A 16,821-nucleotide genomic window follows, 5' to 3' on the forward strand; every position below is an offset into this window, starting at 1 on the left:
AGCCATTTTTATTACTCTTGAATTGCTTACAACTGGAAAGGCTTGTTTCAATTCTTCATTTCAAAGAGGAAAATTATTTGCTACCCATGCTTTGAGCTTCCTTTTACTACTCATCTCTTCAGCAAGCTCTACACTGCAGCTAAGGAGGTGGCATTAATGTCACATGCAATTGATGAATACACAAAGAAAACAAAATTGGAAATCAAGCAACTTACTCCGCCATGGCCGAAGAACTCACAGTAACAGCAGTCACAGTATTTTCCTTCCTTCTGATTTGTGGATGTTGAGGTACTTGAGCTATGCTCTGAACAGCTGTCTTCATCTTGGCTCTCCTCTCCATCATACTGTTGATGATCATATGTGTTACTGTTATCACAGCGATGGCCCTCACAATCAGGATCACTATGTTGAAGTAAGAAAAAGTTTTTACAAACTCTAGATTATAATACAAATAACATTTGAAAAAAACACGTACAGCTGTATGTACATCTACCAGGAACAACAACTCTCAAACTAGGATGTCAGCCACCAGTGATGCATCAAATCCTAAGGCTTTCTTACAGTAGCTTTCAAATGGAGATGCTCAAAACCAAAAAGAGACGTGATGATGCATGGCAAAGTAATTTATGGAAAACTCAAGGTGACTCACTGAATAAGTAGCCTACAAAGTGAGCTGTGGAAGTGTTCTTCCTTGTTTTAAAAGGGGTAAAATAATTTCAGAAGCAGAAACTTCTAGCTTTAATTTGGAATGGTTTTAAAAATGCTGCCATCTCATTGCTTGTGGTCTGAAGAGAGCTGTGCAGTTGTAAAATACCAAGCTTATTTCTAAAATCCCCTGGTTGCAGACAGATTTTCAAGCCCTTGACTTAAATTCAGCATCAGCTAAAAACAAGATGTTGCCATTACCCTGTTTGTACCTTACTGTTTTAAGGAGAAAACAGTCTCTCAAATAAGCAGTAACACAGCAATTTATTCCCTCCATAGGGCTGCTTAAATATATGCCCAAGACATCTACTGTTCATTTCTTCTGGAATTGTGATGTGTTCTTGCTTTAACTGTAAAAAGTATTTAAAAAAAATCTCATCTAGCATTGGTATTTCTTTGTTCTTATGTTAAAAAGGTGAAAACATACCATCATCTGTCCTATCTGCAAAACATATGTGAATCTTCCTTCTGAAGTAAGCAGCTCACTCCCCACTTGCCCCCTGCCCTCCCATAAAAAAAAAGTACAGTTATACAAAAATAAGTACAGTTATGAAAAATTAGTGAGCAAGGCAAAAGAAAAAGTGCTCAAATTCAGTATCCTAGTTAAGGAAAAGGTACGCACAACCACTACATGTAACAGTAGGTACCTGACAGCACAAACATTCTGGCTAGTCAAACTGAGCACTCCTAGTATTGCTGTTTCTTGCCTGTTGAGAGTTAGCACTGCAGTGCCCAGCAGAACAGTGGGGTAGTGTGCTAGGAAATAACAGACACAGCTCTGTAGAAATCAAAGCTTCATTAGTTCTGTCACTCAGTTGCTAGACTTACCTGCAGACACTTGGCGGGGCACTTACAGAGCTGTCTGTGGTAGAAGTAGGAGGTGCAACCGTAGCAGGACAAAGACCTGAATGAGGATCCACAAATCCAGGGGCTGTCGCAGCAGTTTTGGGGAAAGAAGGAGCAGCAAGATTTGGAAGATGGGGTGTAGAAGCTGGAGACAGTGCAGCAGGAGACAGTGAAGGAAGGGATGCTAAACTGGTAGGACTATTTCGTGGTGCAACTGGTGCAGAATGTCTATGGTCCTCTTTATTAATATTGTGGAACACTTCACCTAAATTGAGGGGAAAAAAAGACATTGCTTACAATTGAAAAGAAATAAGTTCCCATTTAACCACCCAAAAAAAATCACTCAATGTGGTACATATTCTCAGTTTCTGAGAAAAACGGCTATTTCAACATCTATTACCAGTCCCCAAACCCAAATATCAAGGTCTTTTACAAAGTTATAGAATGAGTACAGAGACCACAACTCAAGAGTAGTAAGAACACTGATTAAAGATAATCTCAAGACACAAAAAATTATTTAAATAAACATATATAGATCTTTATGATTAAATATTTTTGACTCAGTTACTAAGCTGTGAATTACAACTCCTTACCTATCGATGAAGGTCTCTTGGATGATACTTTGAATTGGTTGCTGCTTGACTGCACTGTTGTAGCTGTGCAAGAGACAGAAGAAGTGGCAGAAGAGGTTGCCATGACAACTTTATTAGCTTCCATAAAGGCATCCTGGAAATTGTACAGACATTTCTTCTTTGCAGCATTTTTCTTCTCTTTGCTGTCAGTAACTGCTGATGCTTCATTGCTAGATGTAGTAGGAAGTGCTTCGGGTCTTATTTCTGAGAGTGCTGGCGTTAATATATCACTCCCTTCAATTGAAACACACACAGTATTTAAGAATCATAGAATCACAGAATTGTCTTTATTTAGAACTAAACATTTCATAATTTAGACGTGATGCTGCAAGACAAACAAGGATATGCTGTGAGTATTGGCTTGATCAGATTAGTGAACTGATCCTCTCCTCCCAAATACCACTCCCTTTCCCTCCCCACCAAATACAGCTGTAGTGAAAGTGTTAAGAAGTCCCAGAGCAGAAGTAAAAAAAAAAAACCTTAAAGTTACATGCCAAACATGTTAACAAGTAGCAAAGATGCTACAGATACCTATAGCCATTTATACTTGAAAAATTAAAATTAGATACCTTTTACATCCTAAGTATATAAGCTTCAACATCAGAAGTCCAGGTTGTCCATGCAACAATTACAACATAGGCAGGAACAACATATCCTTCTATCAGTGTGATGTTATAAGCCTTATCTTTACTTATTGGTAATTCCAGACAACTACAGTAACCCCTTTGTAATCAGACCTTCGACACAAGCTTGCCACTAATCATCTGTTGGAACAGCTACTCATAACTACGCTTGTATGGAGATGAGCTATGCTACTGGGGAAGTTTTCTGGAGGTTTTTAATGTCTTTCCTTTCGAGTATCACTTTAGTAGCTTGACCCAACTTAGCAGCAGATCAGTCTGGAAAAAAAAAAGCCAAAACACAAAACCAAGCTTCCTTTTTCATACAAGTTACTTTAAAAGGGCATTGTTATATTTGCTATCATGTGAATGGAAAGATATACATACATTGTTATTTCTTTATTTATTAACCTATTCTATTACACTTTAACTCTTAGCATCTCCAAAGGCTTCCTGGCTTAAATGAATCACTTGCTATATTTATACCTCTGTTTGAGTGACAACATTGCCTCTGTGCACTGTAAGAAGGACGTAGTACCACCATGTTACCAGTGCTCTTACAACCCTATAGAAAATGAGCAGGCCTTCGTGACAGAAGAATAAAAGTACCTTAAGCTTCCCCTGAATTCCAATTTCTTTGCAACCCTAAGCATCCAAAGACAAAAATTCATCTACAATGACCACAGGTGAAAAATAGTATGCTATTCCTTTGCCTTTAGAGTCCTATCACCAATGCATAGGAACTTATTTTTCAATTTTCAGCCCCACTGAAGTACAAATGGCAGCAAGTCTCTGCCAGCATCCCATCTTACAGGGACGTGGTGATGATAAAACCTACCATTCCTGGAAAAAAGTGCCACATTCCACTCAAAATATAAGAGTTAACTAGTCAGTGTGAAATAATAACAAAACCTCACCAGGAATTGTATCAGGCAAGAATGTAGCAGGATTCCAGTTCTTGTCATTCATCATCTCTGATCCCCAGAGACTTATAAATTTAGAGCTATTCCAATCTGGAGTGCTCCCAAAACAGCTTGGATAAATATGATCTTGGAGAGATGCATTGAATACTTGATGCTTGTTTGAATGATTCTGAACTGGAGCTGGCGGTAATGCCTACAAAAATAAAGAGTATTTTCCTCATTAATATTCTGTTTGCTTACACAGTCACTCCAACAGCAACATTCAAATCATAAACTGTTTCAATTGTGAAAGGCATTGTGAAAAGCTAAGGGTAATAAACAGTATTTCCCAGAATGATAAAAAGATTGGTTTGATCATTTTTTTAAAAATGCAGATAGTTTATTATACAGATTTTATGTATATATTTTATAATCGCAAACATTTCCCTTCTATTTAGATAGAAGATGAACACAAAAAAGCCTTCTCTAAAAATACTTCGGTAAATACATAATATTGGTGGGTCATAATTCTGCATTAAGAATAGTATCTATATCAACGTAGAACTTGTTAGGAATACTACCTTTCAAAGCCCAGGCTGCTGAAAACAGTCCTCTGACATGATAACCATTACCACATAAAACAATTGTGATAAAGGACTACAAACTTCAGGATTGGAAATAGCACAATAGAAGAACTAAACACTTATTATTTGAAAGCATCTTTTAAAAGCTTGATTGTATTTGTCTACTCTTTTCACCTTCAGGATTAAAAGGTTCCCAACCTGAAACTTAACAAGCACCCTTTTATTCCAAAAATCATCTTAAAATAAGCCCAATAAAATACTTTTTCCTGTTTTACAGAGGCAAGTTGTTCTGGCGCACCCCATTTCTTCTAGCTGAAATTGTTTATTCATGTTCTAAAATGTAACTTTCTTCCAGAAACCTTGTGCAATTCAAGCATTATGTTCAATTACTGTCACCTTTTATTTGGCTTTTTTCAAGCGATCATCCTATTCCTCCACATTTCATGCAATGAAAGGCTATACAGATGTAGATATAAATATTTTTAATACCATCTGAGTCCAATAACGTTTCAGAAACTAATGCCTAAACACTCCCAACCAAGAAAACTTATACACCTGGACTTTTCCCTTCGCCCCCTCCTTTTTTTAAAATCCAGACAGATTTTCATCATCCGACTAATGGTGAAAGCCAGAGCAGCAGGAATACCCTCTATAAAAGAAAATTTGTACATGTGGGTAGAAAAAACATCACACAGACAGAACAGCCTATCCATGATGAAACAAGCCTGATCCAGTCGGGCTTATTAGCTCCTTCACTACCAGCTCTGCTGAATTCATCTGGCTCTTCAAACATGAAAGCTCCCTAAAGCTTCAGCTTCCACATATGTCTTTCTAGCTCCCGCACAACATAAATACATGGAGCCCAGCTGGTTCAGGTGCTGTGCCAGAACTAATAGATCTGGCCAACATAATAAAGCCACTCAGTGCTAGCAGCCTGCCACTCTGCATGGGGCTTCTGGTGTAGCCTCGACAATATGCTGCAGATGTTTCACTATGCAAAGGTCTTTTGAAAGGAAAGACAGCAGAGATCAGGGTACTGCATGGATGAGAACTTGAGTGGACTGCTACAAAGGGACTGGTGACAGGTGCTGGAAGGATAGCTAAAGGTGGAGCTTACGACAATTAGGGATTTCAGAGGAATGCCAGCGGGCTGTTGAGAAATGTCAGGCTGGAACATGACAAAAAGAACTGATGCATCGCAACAGAAATATGGAAAGGACACCAATAAGACATGAAAAACAATGAGGATATTAAGGAGAATAGCAAGAGTTAATTAATGATCATCTCAGTGAGCTAATCTACTCTACTTGCAACCACAGGATCTCTGAACCAGAAGAAGGGAGATGACAGAAACATGTCGTACTAATGACAGTCTTTGCCCCTTTCAGCAGGGCCCCTGTTTTGACTCAATGAAATATTATGTGAAACTCCACCACAATAATGTTAGTTCTTGCTTCTGACTCAATTCTAAAAGCGGTCACCTGGTCTCAATCTGTTCTGCATCTCTCTCATTCATTACTTACAAGCCTTGGGTCAAAAGAACTTTGCAGAACCTGCAAAAAAAGCAAGTTCTCTCAAAGCAGAGAAATGCGTGTATTTTTAATACCTCAGTTTTCTCAAAAAATTACTAATACTTTGAACTAGAAACCTCAGGGTATTATCACCAAAATGGAATATTAAATTTTGACCTCCAGTATATATTAAATGGTGATTTAATTAGTCCTATTACACTGACTAAAACCCCATTACTCTTCTACCTTTCAAGACTCATTTGATTCTACATTCTTTCTAATCACAGCAAGGAAATTGTCAGTCTTCCTGATGATAGCTGCTCTTAGCTCTGCTGTACAAACCTTTCACCATTTCTGAATCTGTTCTATTCCCTACCCCTCACTATTTCTTTCAAAAGAACTCCTACAAACAGACCACAAACTAAAGCAATTTTTACGGTTTTGACACTTAGTCACCTACTAATTTACACAGGTGTACAGCATTTCTCCTGGAACCACAACACTTCTACTTTGGCAGGCTTACCTTATTGTGTGTAAAAGGGGAAGCTGTATACAGGGTAGGGTGGATAAGTGGACGAGGAAGATGTGGAATTGTATGCAAAGGTATATGTCCATGGATGTGAGGATAAAGATGAAGTGCGGGATGTGCAGGTTTTTCAGGATTCATGAACTGATGGCCAGCAGGCAGGCGTCCAGTTGCAAGTGCAGAGGCTGTTAGACCTGAAGCTTCTTGTTTGCAAACGTGACATTCACAAGCATTTGGGCCTTGGTCAGCCTGTAAGTGCAAAATAAAAATACAAAATCAATGTATTTTCTAATATAATCAGACAGTTCCCTCCATGATTTCTTCTTTATAATTATAAACGATTACTTTTGCATACATAATTAATAAATTCAGAGCATCCACCAAATTTTTTCATTATGGAAAACCATTAAGTTAAGTAAAAGCACTAATAGAGGATCTTTATCTCAGTTAAGCATGGAACATCCTAAAGATTAACACAATTTGATAGCAGATTTTGAATGTCTACTATCAGTGACAACAAGCAAAACACTGATATAAATTATCAAGGAGGGACAGGAAAAGGAACCTTGATAACATTAGGCAATTGCTAGGTAATTATTCCATGATGAGAATGGAATTAGATGTTTATTTTCCATAATTTCCCAAGTATATGGAAAAACAGTATGCACAGAAAGTAGTAGTAAAGGTTGATTAGCTAATAAAGTTGGAAGAAGTCTTGAGCAACGTTAGGCAGAGCACTGTCAGCTTGCTAAGGGAGGGGATCCTTCTACTCTGCTAAAAACTGGTGAGGCACAGCTGGATTACTGGGTCCAGTGCTGGACATGGTGCAAGACAGCCGTGAATGTACAGAAGCAAGTCCACCAGAGGGCCACAAAGATGATTCAGGCCTTCAGGCATCTGTCAAGGAGAGGCTGAGCAAGCTGGGACTGTTCAGCCTCAACTGAGAAGGCTCAGGGGGATCTTGCCAGTGTGTGTAAGTACCTGACTGCAGAGGTGGGGAGTGGGTAAAGACAACAGGGCCAGACTCTTCTCAGTGGTATCCCATGAAAGGACAAGAAGAAATGGGCATAGACTGAAATACAGGCTGAAAATTCCACTCCAAGTGTTTACATACTGATTTTATTGTGAGGATGGCTAAACACTAGAATGTGTTACCCACAGCAGTTTTGAAACCTTCATCCTTAGTGATATTCAAAACCCACCTGAATACACAGCTGAGCAATCCTCTCTGGGCAGCCTTGCTTTGGGCAGGAGGGTCAGACTAGACTATCTGCAGAGGTCCCTTCCAAACGCAACTACCATGCAATTGCGTAACGTGGACATTTCTTACAAAGAAATCATATATACCATGCGAAATCGGTCTCACTGGAACCTTTAACTGACTGCAATGTATCATTACTCTGTCTTAAAAGGACTCAAATACTCTGGGGGAGAAAAAGCCCAGGAAAGCATAGTTCCATTTCCCTCTCTTAAATTAGGACTTTTTCCTACCACTTTCATTTGGCATTTTACTGGAAGTTTTACTGGAAGCAATACCAGGAACGCTTCCCAGTGGTGATTTCTTCCCAGCAATGTGGTAGTAGAGATTTTTTCCCCAAGAAGCAACATTAGCATCTTAGCTTTCTAGAAAAGAATTGACAAGTGGTATCTTCCTCCAATATACCTTCTTCTCAGGAAGAAGTAACACCTCATATTCACTTCATAGCATTACAGACTTTGCCACAAGGTATTTTTGGCAACCTGAGCCAGGGCTCCATCAATTGCACAGCACAGAAGTGCTGCCTGATGGTCAGAGGGAACCCCCTATGCTCCAACTTGTGTTCACTGCCTCTTGGTCTGGCCCTCACTGAGAAGAGGTCTGGCTCCATCTTCTTTGCAACCTCCCTTCAGGAATTTACAGGCATTGAGGAGATCCCCCCTGAGCCTCTCCTCTTCTCCAGGTGGAGCAGCCCCAGCTCTCTCAGGCTCTCCTCACAGCAGTGCTGCTCCAGGACCTTCAGCACCTTGGTGGCCCTCTGTTGGGCTCTTTCCAGGATGTCCATGGCTCTCCTGTATCGGGGGCCCAGAACTGCACACAGTGCTCCAGGGGTGGCCTCAGCAATGCTGAGTAGAGGGGAAGAATCACCTCTTTTGATCTAGTAAAATGAGAAACTCCAATAGATAATGCCAAAAGATCTCAAATGCGTATGTGAAATTAATCACATGCAGCATTACAAGGTAAATACTCAGCCCTGATAAGATTATCAGGCTAAAAAAAGTCAGAGCAACGAATTATTTTTTCCTCAAAGAAAATCAAAAGAGAAAGGCTAAACACTCCCTTTCACCTTGCATTTCAGTCTACCTCCCTAAGGCAAGCAGACTTACATAATCTCAGCAGCACTTGATTTTCCACAACAAAAGCTGGATCTGTTCACCAGTTTCAAGCTAGTTTGACAGATGTCTCAACCCATTTAAGCATTATGGCATTGGTCAGCCATACACAGAAAAAGGATTTTTCTTTCAGTGAGCATGTTGAGACGTTATAGCTTAATACCCATAACACAGGAGAAAATCCTTTCACCAGAGGGCCTTACAAACATCCGAACCCCGGGGAAACATCGAATGGGAGTTCCCACCTGACTATCATCTAAGCCCTCAAAGCTGCCCCCTCCAGTGTAGAGTCTTTTGTACAATAAGCAATAAGAGCGACTGATATTTTCTCTCTCAAAGCAGTGAACCCATGTTATAGCTGCAGGGTAACTCAGATGGAAAGCTGCACAAAGACAAGTCCAGTGGATGCTTTGCTTTGGTGCTCATGGAACTATTTGTTCAGCTGTTAAACCAGACACTGCTACCTGCTGAGCAAATACTCTGGGTGGTTTAGTGACCTTACAGTAAAGAGCTCAATCTTAACCGAAAAAAAAAAAAACCAAACCACCAAAATAACAAACCACACATCATGATGCATGCAACAGATCCTACATGAGGTTTCAACAAGGCAAATTAGTCCTCAGATACAGTATTATAATACGCTCATTAACCATGCACTCTCACTGTATGTCCCCCAACAGTAATTTCAAACATTAACACGTAGCAAAGACCAAGACCAAGTTTCCAAGAAGAAATGTTTGAGTTTGTTTCTCACACATGCAGGCAGGAAGAAACTCTTTTCCCTTTTACTGAAAACACCTTCAAAATAAGTAACATCCGTTCGTGAGAAAGGAAGATAGTAACCATGACAGAATACAATCAACTGAAACTTAGTTTAGATATCATAGGTAATCACAGGTAACTTAATGGATTTAACCTTAAATATATAATTAAAATTGAAGACATAACTATTACATTCAAGCAGCCACATTTCTGAAGTCCATTTACTAGAAGGTTCTTTTGTAGATTACTATACCTGCTGACTAGGGTAAGAAGGTGGTGGACTATCCATTTTTGCTTCATCTTTCCTTAACGCCCTTTTTCCTAGAGACATTTCCTCCTTTTGAGTCCCTGGTGGTTCACCACTGCTCTCCCCATCCGCTTCTTCATCGTCTGCTTCTGAGGAACTGCTGCTAGTACTGCTCACCTGAGGAGACTAGACAACATTAACTTATTAACATCGGAGTGAAGGACAAGCCTTTCTCTAGCAAAAAAAGTCCAACTGGCAGAAAAAAGTAGGACAATGTAAATGTTGTACCTCATCTTTCAATGCCATGTTTTCACCTCCGCCATTTAGCTCATTGTGAATTCCATTCATGTTGGCTACCACCTCTGCATCATCATAATTATTTAGTGGGTAGATATCAGCAAATTTTGCTGATAATGGTGCAACATCTTCATCATCACTACCACTGAGGGGAAGAGAGGCTTAGATAAATCACAGCGCTCAGGAACCTCGGTTATCGTGAAAGCACTCACCAAAATGAAATAAGAGGGAGTATCATTTATATTAAAATCCCAATTGGGAGTCAAAGTATTTTCTTTCGAGTTGTTTACCCGACCTTATTTTTTTCAAGCAAGCAAAACCAAATAACCTGCTGTACAGCCCTACGGAATGTAGTAAGTGCGTGCCTGAACACAAGATCTGTACTAAGATTCTCTGCTATTTCTATGTAAAATATTTTCCAACAATGTCTTGTGACCAAGAGATTTGTTATCTTAATAATGACAGGATACAAATGACCTTTTATTTGATGAAAAAGCCTTCTTATGCCAATTATTTCATTTAAAGAAAGCGTGAAGTGGCAAGGAGCACACTGTAGAATTTAACTTTTTCGATCATTAAGTGTCAAACCAGTCAGTATAAGTACTAAATATTCAACGCGTCATAGTAAATCTTAAGTTTCTCAATTGCTAGATGACCCCACACCTGTGTGCTTTTCAAAGTCTGCTCTAAAATACTTAATGAAAGTCTTCTTACAGACAGCTAGAACAGGCATGTTTTATTACCCACTCCAAGGAAGTGTTGCAAAGATCGCTGTAAAAACATGAAATAACCAATCCCGAGCTCTTAAGAGCTCTTAGACTGTGCACCATATCTTTTTGCATTCCATGAGACACTTCACCAAAATTTAAATGATGTGCTGGCACTACTAGGCACACTTCAAATGTGCAAAGAGCAAATCAAACAAGTAGACTTAGGTCCAATACAAGAAATAAAATGACTCTTCCCTAAGAAGCAGTAGCATTTCCCTAAAAAAAAGGCTTCTTACAGTAAGTAATACTTGAATTTAACTTCGTTAGCTTCTGAAGAGACAAAATTACCTATTTTGAACATTTCAGCACCAAATCTAGTTTACAGAAACTACAAAGCATATATTTACATAGCTAACCATACTACCACATAACCTGTTTTCAAACACGTCCCAAAGTCCCACTATTAAAGATTAAACCACTGATTATAGTGTTAAATAGTGAATACCTAAACTAAACTTAGTGAAGTGATATTCAGAAACATCGCATGCATTTGCACCTTCTTCATTCATCACGATACTAACACAGAATCCTGATGACAATTCCTTGACTGTACTGATAACATTCTGATAACTGTACTTCATTAACATTCCCACCAGTACTGAGTCTTCTTGTTGTTGTTGTTGTTCTCCTTCTTTAAAACATTTTTAGAATATCACATGACAAGACTGCTGGCTAGATCCACCCAAACCACGTACAGAAGTCAGCCAACCAGTTTTATCCCCTCAGAATTATGGGGGAGGCAAAAGCCTACCATTAGCCTAAAGCCTCAAATCTGAGGATCGTTGTGATCTCAATGAAGAAAAAGGGTGGCAGATACTTCTGATAGGGAGAATAATTTTTGATGCAAGTCTCAAGTTAGCACACCTTTAACAAGCCTAATCAAAGCTAGCTAGGAACTAAACTGAATCCTATGAAGTCACCATCCCTCAAAGAAAAGATTATCATTTCCCTTACTCAAACTATAAAAACGTGGCATTTTAAATTGATGCTCTAAAGCAGACCAGTATCTGATGCCCTTGTAATCTCAAAGCAGAAAAATACAACATTTCTAGCAGTATTAAGTCAACATCTTCGGAAGTTTTAAAAAACTTTTCTTTAGATGTTTGCACAGCATACAGCACTGGACTTGTGGTCTTCTGAATACAGTATCAGGATTAAATATTTTGATGCAAAAATAGCATTATCTAATGATGGTTACCCTACGTAACTCGGCTTCTTAAGTTCAATTCACTATTTCAAAATTTTAAAATAGAAGAACTTACAAAGTTGGCGCAGAACCATTGTCTGCGAGGATCAGCCTTGGATGTTGCTGAATTGTAATAGGCGAGCTGGAACCTGATCCTGAACTTGCTGAAGACATACTAGGTGGGCGGATCTCAGACAGATAATCTGGAGCAGAATCGATTTGTAGTGGTAACTGGTTAATGTGGATATCATCCGTTATAGGAGAATCCATGATGCCACACGTTAAAATGTGTGAAAGGCTGCAGTCATCACAAGTACATCTGTTCAAGAATTAAGGTTACAGATATTTATGACCTTGTTTGAGAAGCATTCATTTAAAGTAACCAGACTCTTTCTTACAATAACATATTTCCTTTTTTCCTCTAACACAAGAAATTAATCATTTATTATGATTTCAAGTTAAAAACATCTCACCTTCTTCTATAATTACAGTTGGGACAGTCAGGCATGCTCAAACGTGATGACAGCATGTGTCTCATTGTGTCTGTGAAGTTGTTCTCCCCAGCTAGTGCTTTCTTGTTATTAAGCTGAAGTAAATTATAAAGGCAATGTTTTAGTAGTGCAAGTCTTTCCATTAACAATTCAATGGCACATCATGATCAACGTATCACATAATCAAAAAGGGTTCTTTGGGAAAAGTATTTTACAAGATACAGTTTTATGAAAGTGTTGTTTTGATCACAAGTAAAAAGGTAGTAAGTTACAGGCAAATTTTTGGCACTGAAGCTCTTCAAAGAAAGTATGTTTCTCCACTGAAACAGTGAAGCAGCCAAGTCCACCTCATTTGTAAATGCACCCTGCATGGTATTTCTGCTGACGCACTCTGAACTTGAGCACTTCTTGTCATGTTTCACGGTATGCACAAAAGGACACTGCTGACAAATGGAGAAAGAAAGCAAACTCACCTTTAGCTTGCAAAAAATAATTAGGACTAATTCTGCAGTCACAATGGGATAGACTCAAGGAACGAAGTAGCTGCCCAAAACAGGACTTCACCACATTAGTGAAAAAATCTAAATAACCTCCAACTGGCAGAGGCCTAATCCTGAAAGCACCTAATTTCATTAGATACCTACAAACCTTAGGTTAAACAAGGATGTGCCTACGCTTCCACTTCTGTAGATGCCCAGACCTGACCCTTACCTAAGCAGCCATGGGCTTACAGCTCACTTAAGCCCAATTAGGATCAAGTAAAAAGAGGATTTTCCCTCAAGTCCTCTGAGGAGCCTGGTTTAACAGACGTTCTAAACTTGTGGTTAACACAGGCTTATGTTCCTTAAAGAAAAAAGTACTGAATACGGTTTTGAGACATTGCCAATTTAAGCTTAAGTTTATAAAAACGTACAAACTCTCTCTGGCCCAAGACTAGCATTTCTTCCTGTATATGCTTCCATATTCTTCCTGTACAGGAACGGACAGGTTCCCCATCCAGTCTTTTGACTCTGGCCTAGTCACTCTATACTCTTACAGAAAGCATAATACACGCTTGAAGGCTTCCACACTAGAGAAAAGAGTACTGTGTCTTAAACAGCAGATAGTTAAAAGTAAAGTGTTAACTGCTAGTGGCCCCTCTTTGGCTACACCTTAAAAAGGAGCAGGTACCGCTGCTCAGGCTTTACCCCACAGAACAGATGCACAAGCCATCTCCAGAGCCCTAACAGACACAGTCAGCCACCCTGCTGCTGCGGCTCACGCTCCCCAGCTCTGCACACACAAGGGAATTTAATACACTCTTGAACACAATATTCCCTATCCCATGTGTCACGGCAGCTCCACACTTAATGTATTGGCTGTTTTGGATCTCCCATCCTGAGGCATCAGAAATTCCTCTGATTTCATAAGGAATTTTAACACCACATAATCAGTTTTAAGACTACAGTGCTTATGTTTTACCTTTTGGTTACTAAGTTTACACACTCATCTTGGATCTTGCTTTCTGTACTTTAGCTGACCAAGCTCCAAGCCTGGCAAAGTCACAGAATTAGGTCATAGAAAACTAGCACAGTATACTACACTCAGATGTTTACATCTTAAAAATATACATGAAACATTAGTATAACTTAGTATGGTATAAACAAATCCTACCTGCTCTTCAATAAAACGCCTCTGTTTAAAAAATTCCCAGTCTTCTTTTAGCATGCGTTGCTTTGTTTTCATTGCCATCTAAAACAGAATTTAAGGAAAACTCATTGGTTTAATCACAGAAATTGTAGGCTGTGGTCAGTTGGTCTATCAAAGTCTCATGAAATGTAACTGATCTACACCATTTTGGAAGTACTTTCATACTCAGTCAATATGATGTTTAGTTTATTTGTTAATCCTTTGATTTGAATCCCTTAAGTAAAAGATTTTATATTCATTTACACTACTCTTAAGTCTGATTTTTCCACTACTATTAATATTTTTTCTCAAATTAAATATTTTCATAGAATTTTTGATAAAATGTGCTTGTCATTAAATCTTTAACATCTCAGATGCACTGAAATCCATCAATATCTACTGACAGGAGTTTTGGCAAGGCCTCAGTATAGGTGCAGAGCAAACTCACGTACCACACGTGGAACTAGCCATCTAATCTGAGTGAAAAAATTACAAGAGCAAACATAAGATTAAGTAACAACCTAGACTAACACTATTTACTGCTTTTATCTCAATCTATTTCATGCCCGTGATTTATTTAAGGCTGGAGAAATATTTTATAATTATTTGACCTTGAATGACACTGCACAAAGTGCACAGAGCTCATAACTTTTTGTATACAAATGATCTTATTCTGATTTAGCAAACAAACTCACTGACAGAACCCAAAAGCTTCCATGAACTTTAACACGGCAAAACACAGGAACAAAGCTTTTCTTACTCTACCTTACAGCTTTTTAAGAACACTAATTCATCAGCGAGGAAAAACAATTATCTAGGTTCTTTTGCTTTTTGATTTACCTGGTTAATAAAAAGAATTGCAGCAACAGAATATACCAAACTCCTTCATAAAGATATGTTAACGAACCAAAGTGCAGTAGGTTATGCCACTAGTAATCTTTTTCTTTAAAAAATGTGCCTCCAAAAATTTATCCCTTGATCTAAAGCTATAAGCCTTAATATTAATTTAAGCGTGTTATTGCTATTGCCATTATTTAACTAGGGAAAATGAAATTTTAAAGCTGGGGATTTGAAACTGCATTAAGTGGTAAAGTTTTGCCTAATGGATTTTTGACGCAATTAGCAGCATATAATTCTAATTACTACTGTGAATTTTTATTTCCCTTATTCCAGCGAGGTTACAATAGCAACAAAAAAAAGGAGTTTATCACGTGTTCTTAAAAAACAGCGCACATGAAACATTCTTGAACTATTTGTATCACTTCCTAGGCACACTAATGAGTACTGCAGAGCCTAAAGCCAAAAACATTGGAGATTTCATCTCCTCTGTACTGTCAGTTTCTGAGCATCCTTAAGCTACAATCAAAACCATCAGTACTCACTGCTTTAGGTGTCCAGACACCTAGCTGAACCCTCACCACTAAAACCAAGCACCTACATTTGCTATACATTACGAGAGAAGATTTTAATGCCAAAGAATGAAGTTTAAAAACAGCCAGTGCATTAACTGGGAGCTGCCTACTCAAGTCTGCCAAGAAACTAGCAAGGAAAATAGCATGGTTTAAATCCTGGCACTCTTAAGTATTAACGGGTTGAAGTTAGTTTCCCTACTTCCAGCTTAGCAGCCTTTCCTATACCATGTCTGCAAGTATCTTAACTTACTCGTTCCATAAATAATCGGTCCATCCATCTCCACCCCCCACCCACAAATATTTGCTATTTCAGCAGAGCAAAGCATCTTCAACACAAACCTCGTGATTCATGCCCAAGAAATCTTTTGGGAAGTGGTATACAGAAATTCAGATGCCATCAGAATGAGAAATGTACACTCCAGTGTTATGCATCTGCAATGAATATGCTAGCACTGCTGCCCAGCCAAGAAGAGATGTCTACTATGACTAACTTCTGCCTTTTTTTATTTAAGGCTAAAAACTGTTTGAGATCTATCAGACAAGGTAAGTTGAACTGAGACTGGCAAGTGAACTCAAACAGATTTAAACACGAAGCAAAACCAACAGTTTGGTCAGAACTGACACATTACAGTAGATCACCTGTACGAAACTCTGATGCTTAAACATGTATCACAGGATGCTTGTTGTTTCCAAATTTTAAATTCTATCGAATGTGTATAATACCTTTGAGCATCCCAAATTTCACCTGTGAATCTAAGTTATTTCCTTAGCCTGTTTTACTAGAAATAATAAAAAATTAATTCCTCTTACCACAACCTCTTAGCACCAAAAAAAAAAGCAGAAGATGTGCTTAGATATGTAGGTTCCATAAAGACAAAAGAACAACTACGCCCGTAAAATTCTATAAAGTGTATCTTCTACTACACTGACCAGGACTGTAACAAATCACATGTGAACAGGAAAAGGTGAGCAAGCAGCTCTCCCTGCACTCTTGGGGAACTGGGCAAAGGCATTTCTATATTCCTTTCTTCTGTGGGAGCCAGCAGAATTAAAAAAAAAGGAAACACCCACAAAGTACATATGATTATCTAGCCTTTACTTACGGAAATAATTCAAACACATTTACAACCTCCCAAGTTAAATGCCATCTAAATTTGGTAAACAGTAGGGCCTGGACATACAGACTGTATGTATTGAAACTCTTGCGTATTACAGATACCCTGAACATCTTCCTCATGTCATCTTAATGTGTCACCAATAAAGGTGTTGATATGAATGAATGCTTTTCCTGA

At 38.6% G+C, this 16,821-nt stretch overlaps 1 protein-coding gene across 2 annotated transcripts in view; it reads right to left on the reverse strand.

Moving 5' to 3' along the window:
* FAM193A (family with sequence similarity 193 member A) overlaps nt 1-16,821 on the reverse strand; it is a 77,053-nt gene that overhangs the window by 10,802 nt on the left and 49,430 nt on the right. The window contains exons 9-18 of one of the 2 annotated variants that reach the window (XM_040554649.1): nt 14,103-14,180; nt 12,432-12,544; nt 12,035-12,277; nt 9,994-10,147; nt 9,712-9,891; nt 6,324-6,575; nt 3,721-3,919; nt 2,145-2,417; nt 1,534-1,816; nt 216-402 (exon numbers count right to left, since the gene is read on the reverse strand). In XM_040554649.1, coding sequence (XP_040410583.1) covers nt 216-402; nt 1,534-1,816; nt 2,145-2,417; nt 3,721-3,919; nt 6,324-6,575; nt 9,712-9,891; nt 9,994-10,147; nt 12,035-12,277; nt 12,432-12,544; nt 14,103-14,180 — 1,962 coding nt within the window. The remainder of the gene's footprint in view (nt 1-215; nt 403-1,533; nt 1,817-2,144; nt 2,418-3,720; nt 3,920-6,323; nt 6,576-9,711; nt 9,892-9,993; nt 10,148-12,034; nt 12,278-12,431; nt 12,545-14,102; nt 14,181-16,821) is intronic. The other variant, XM_040554648.1, reaches the window with a different exon arrangement.

Source organism: Cygnus olor, chromosome 4 (genome assembly GCF_009769625.2).
Source record: "Cygnus olor isolate bCygOlo1 chromosome 4, bCygOlo1.pri.v2, whole genome shotgun sequence".
Classification (NCBI taxonomy): Eukaryota; Metazoa; Chordata; class Aves; order Anseriformes; family Anatidae; genus Cygnus; species Cygnus olor.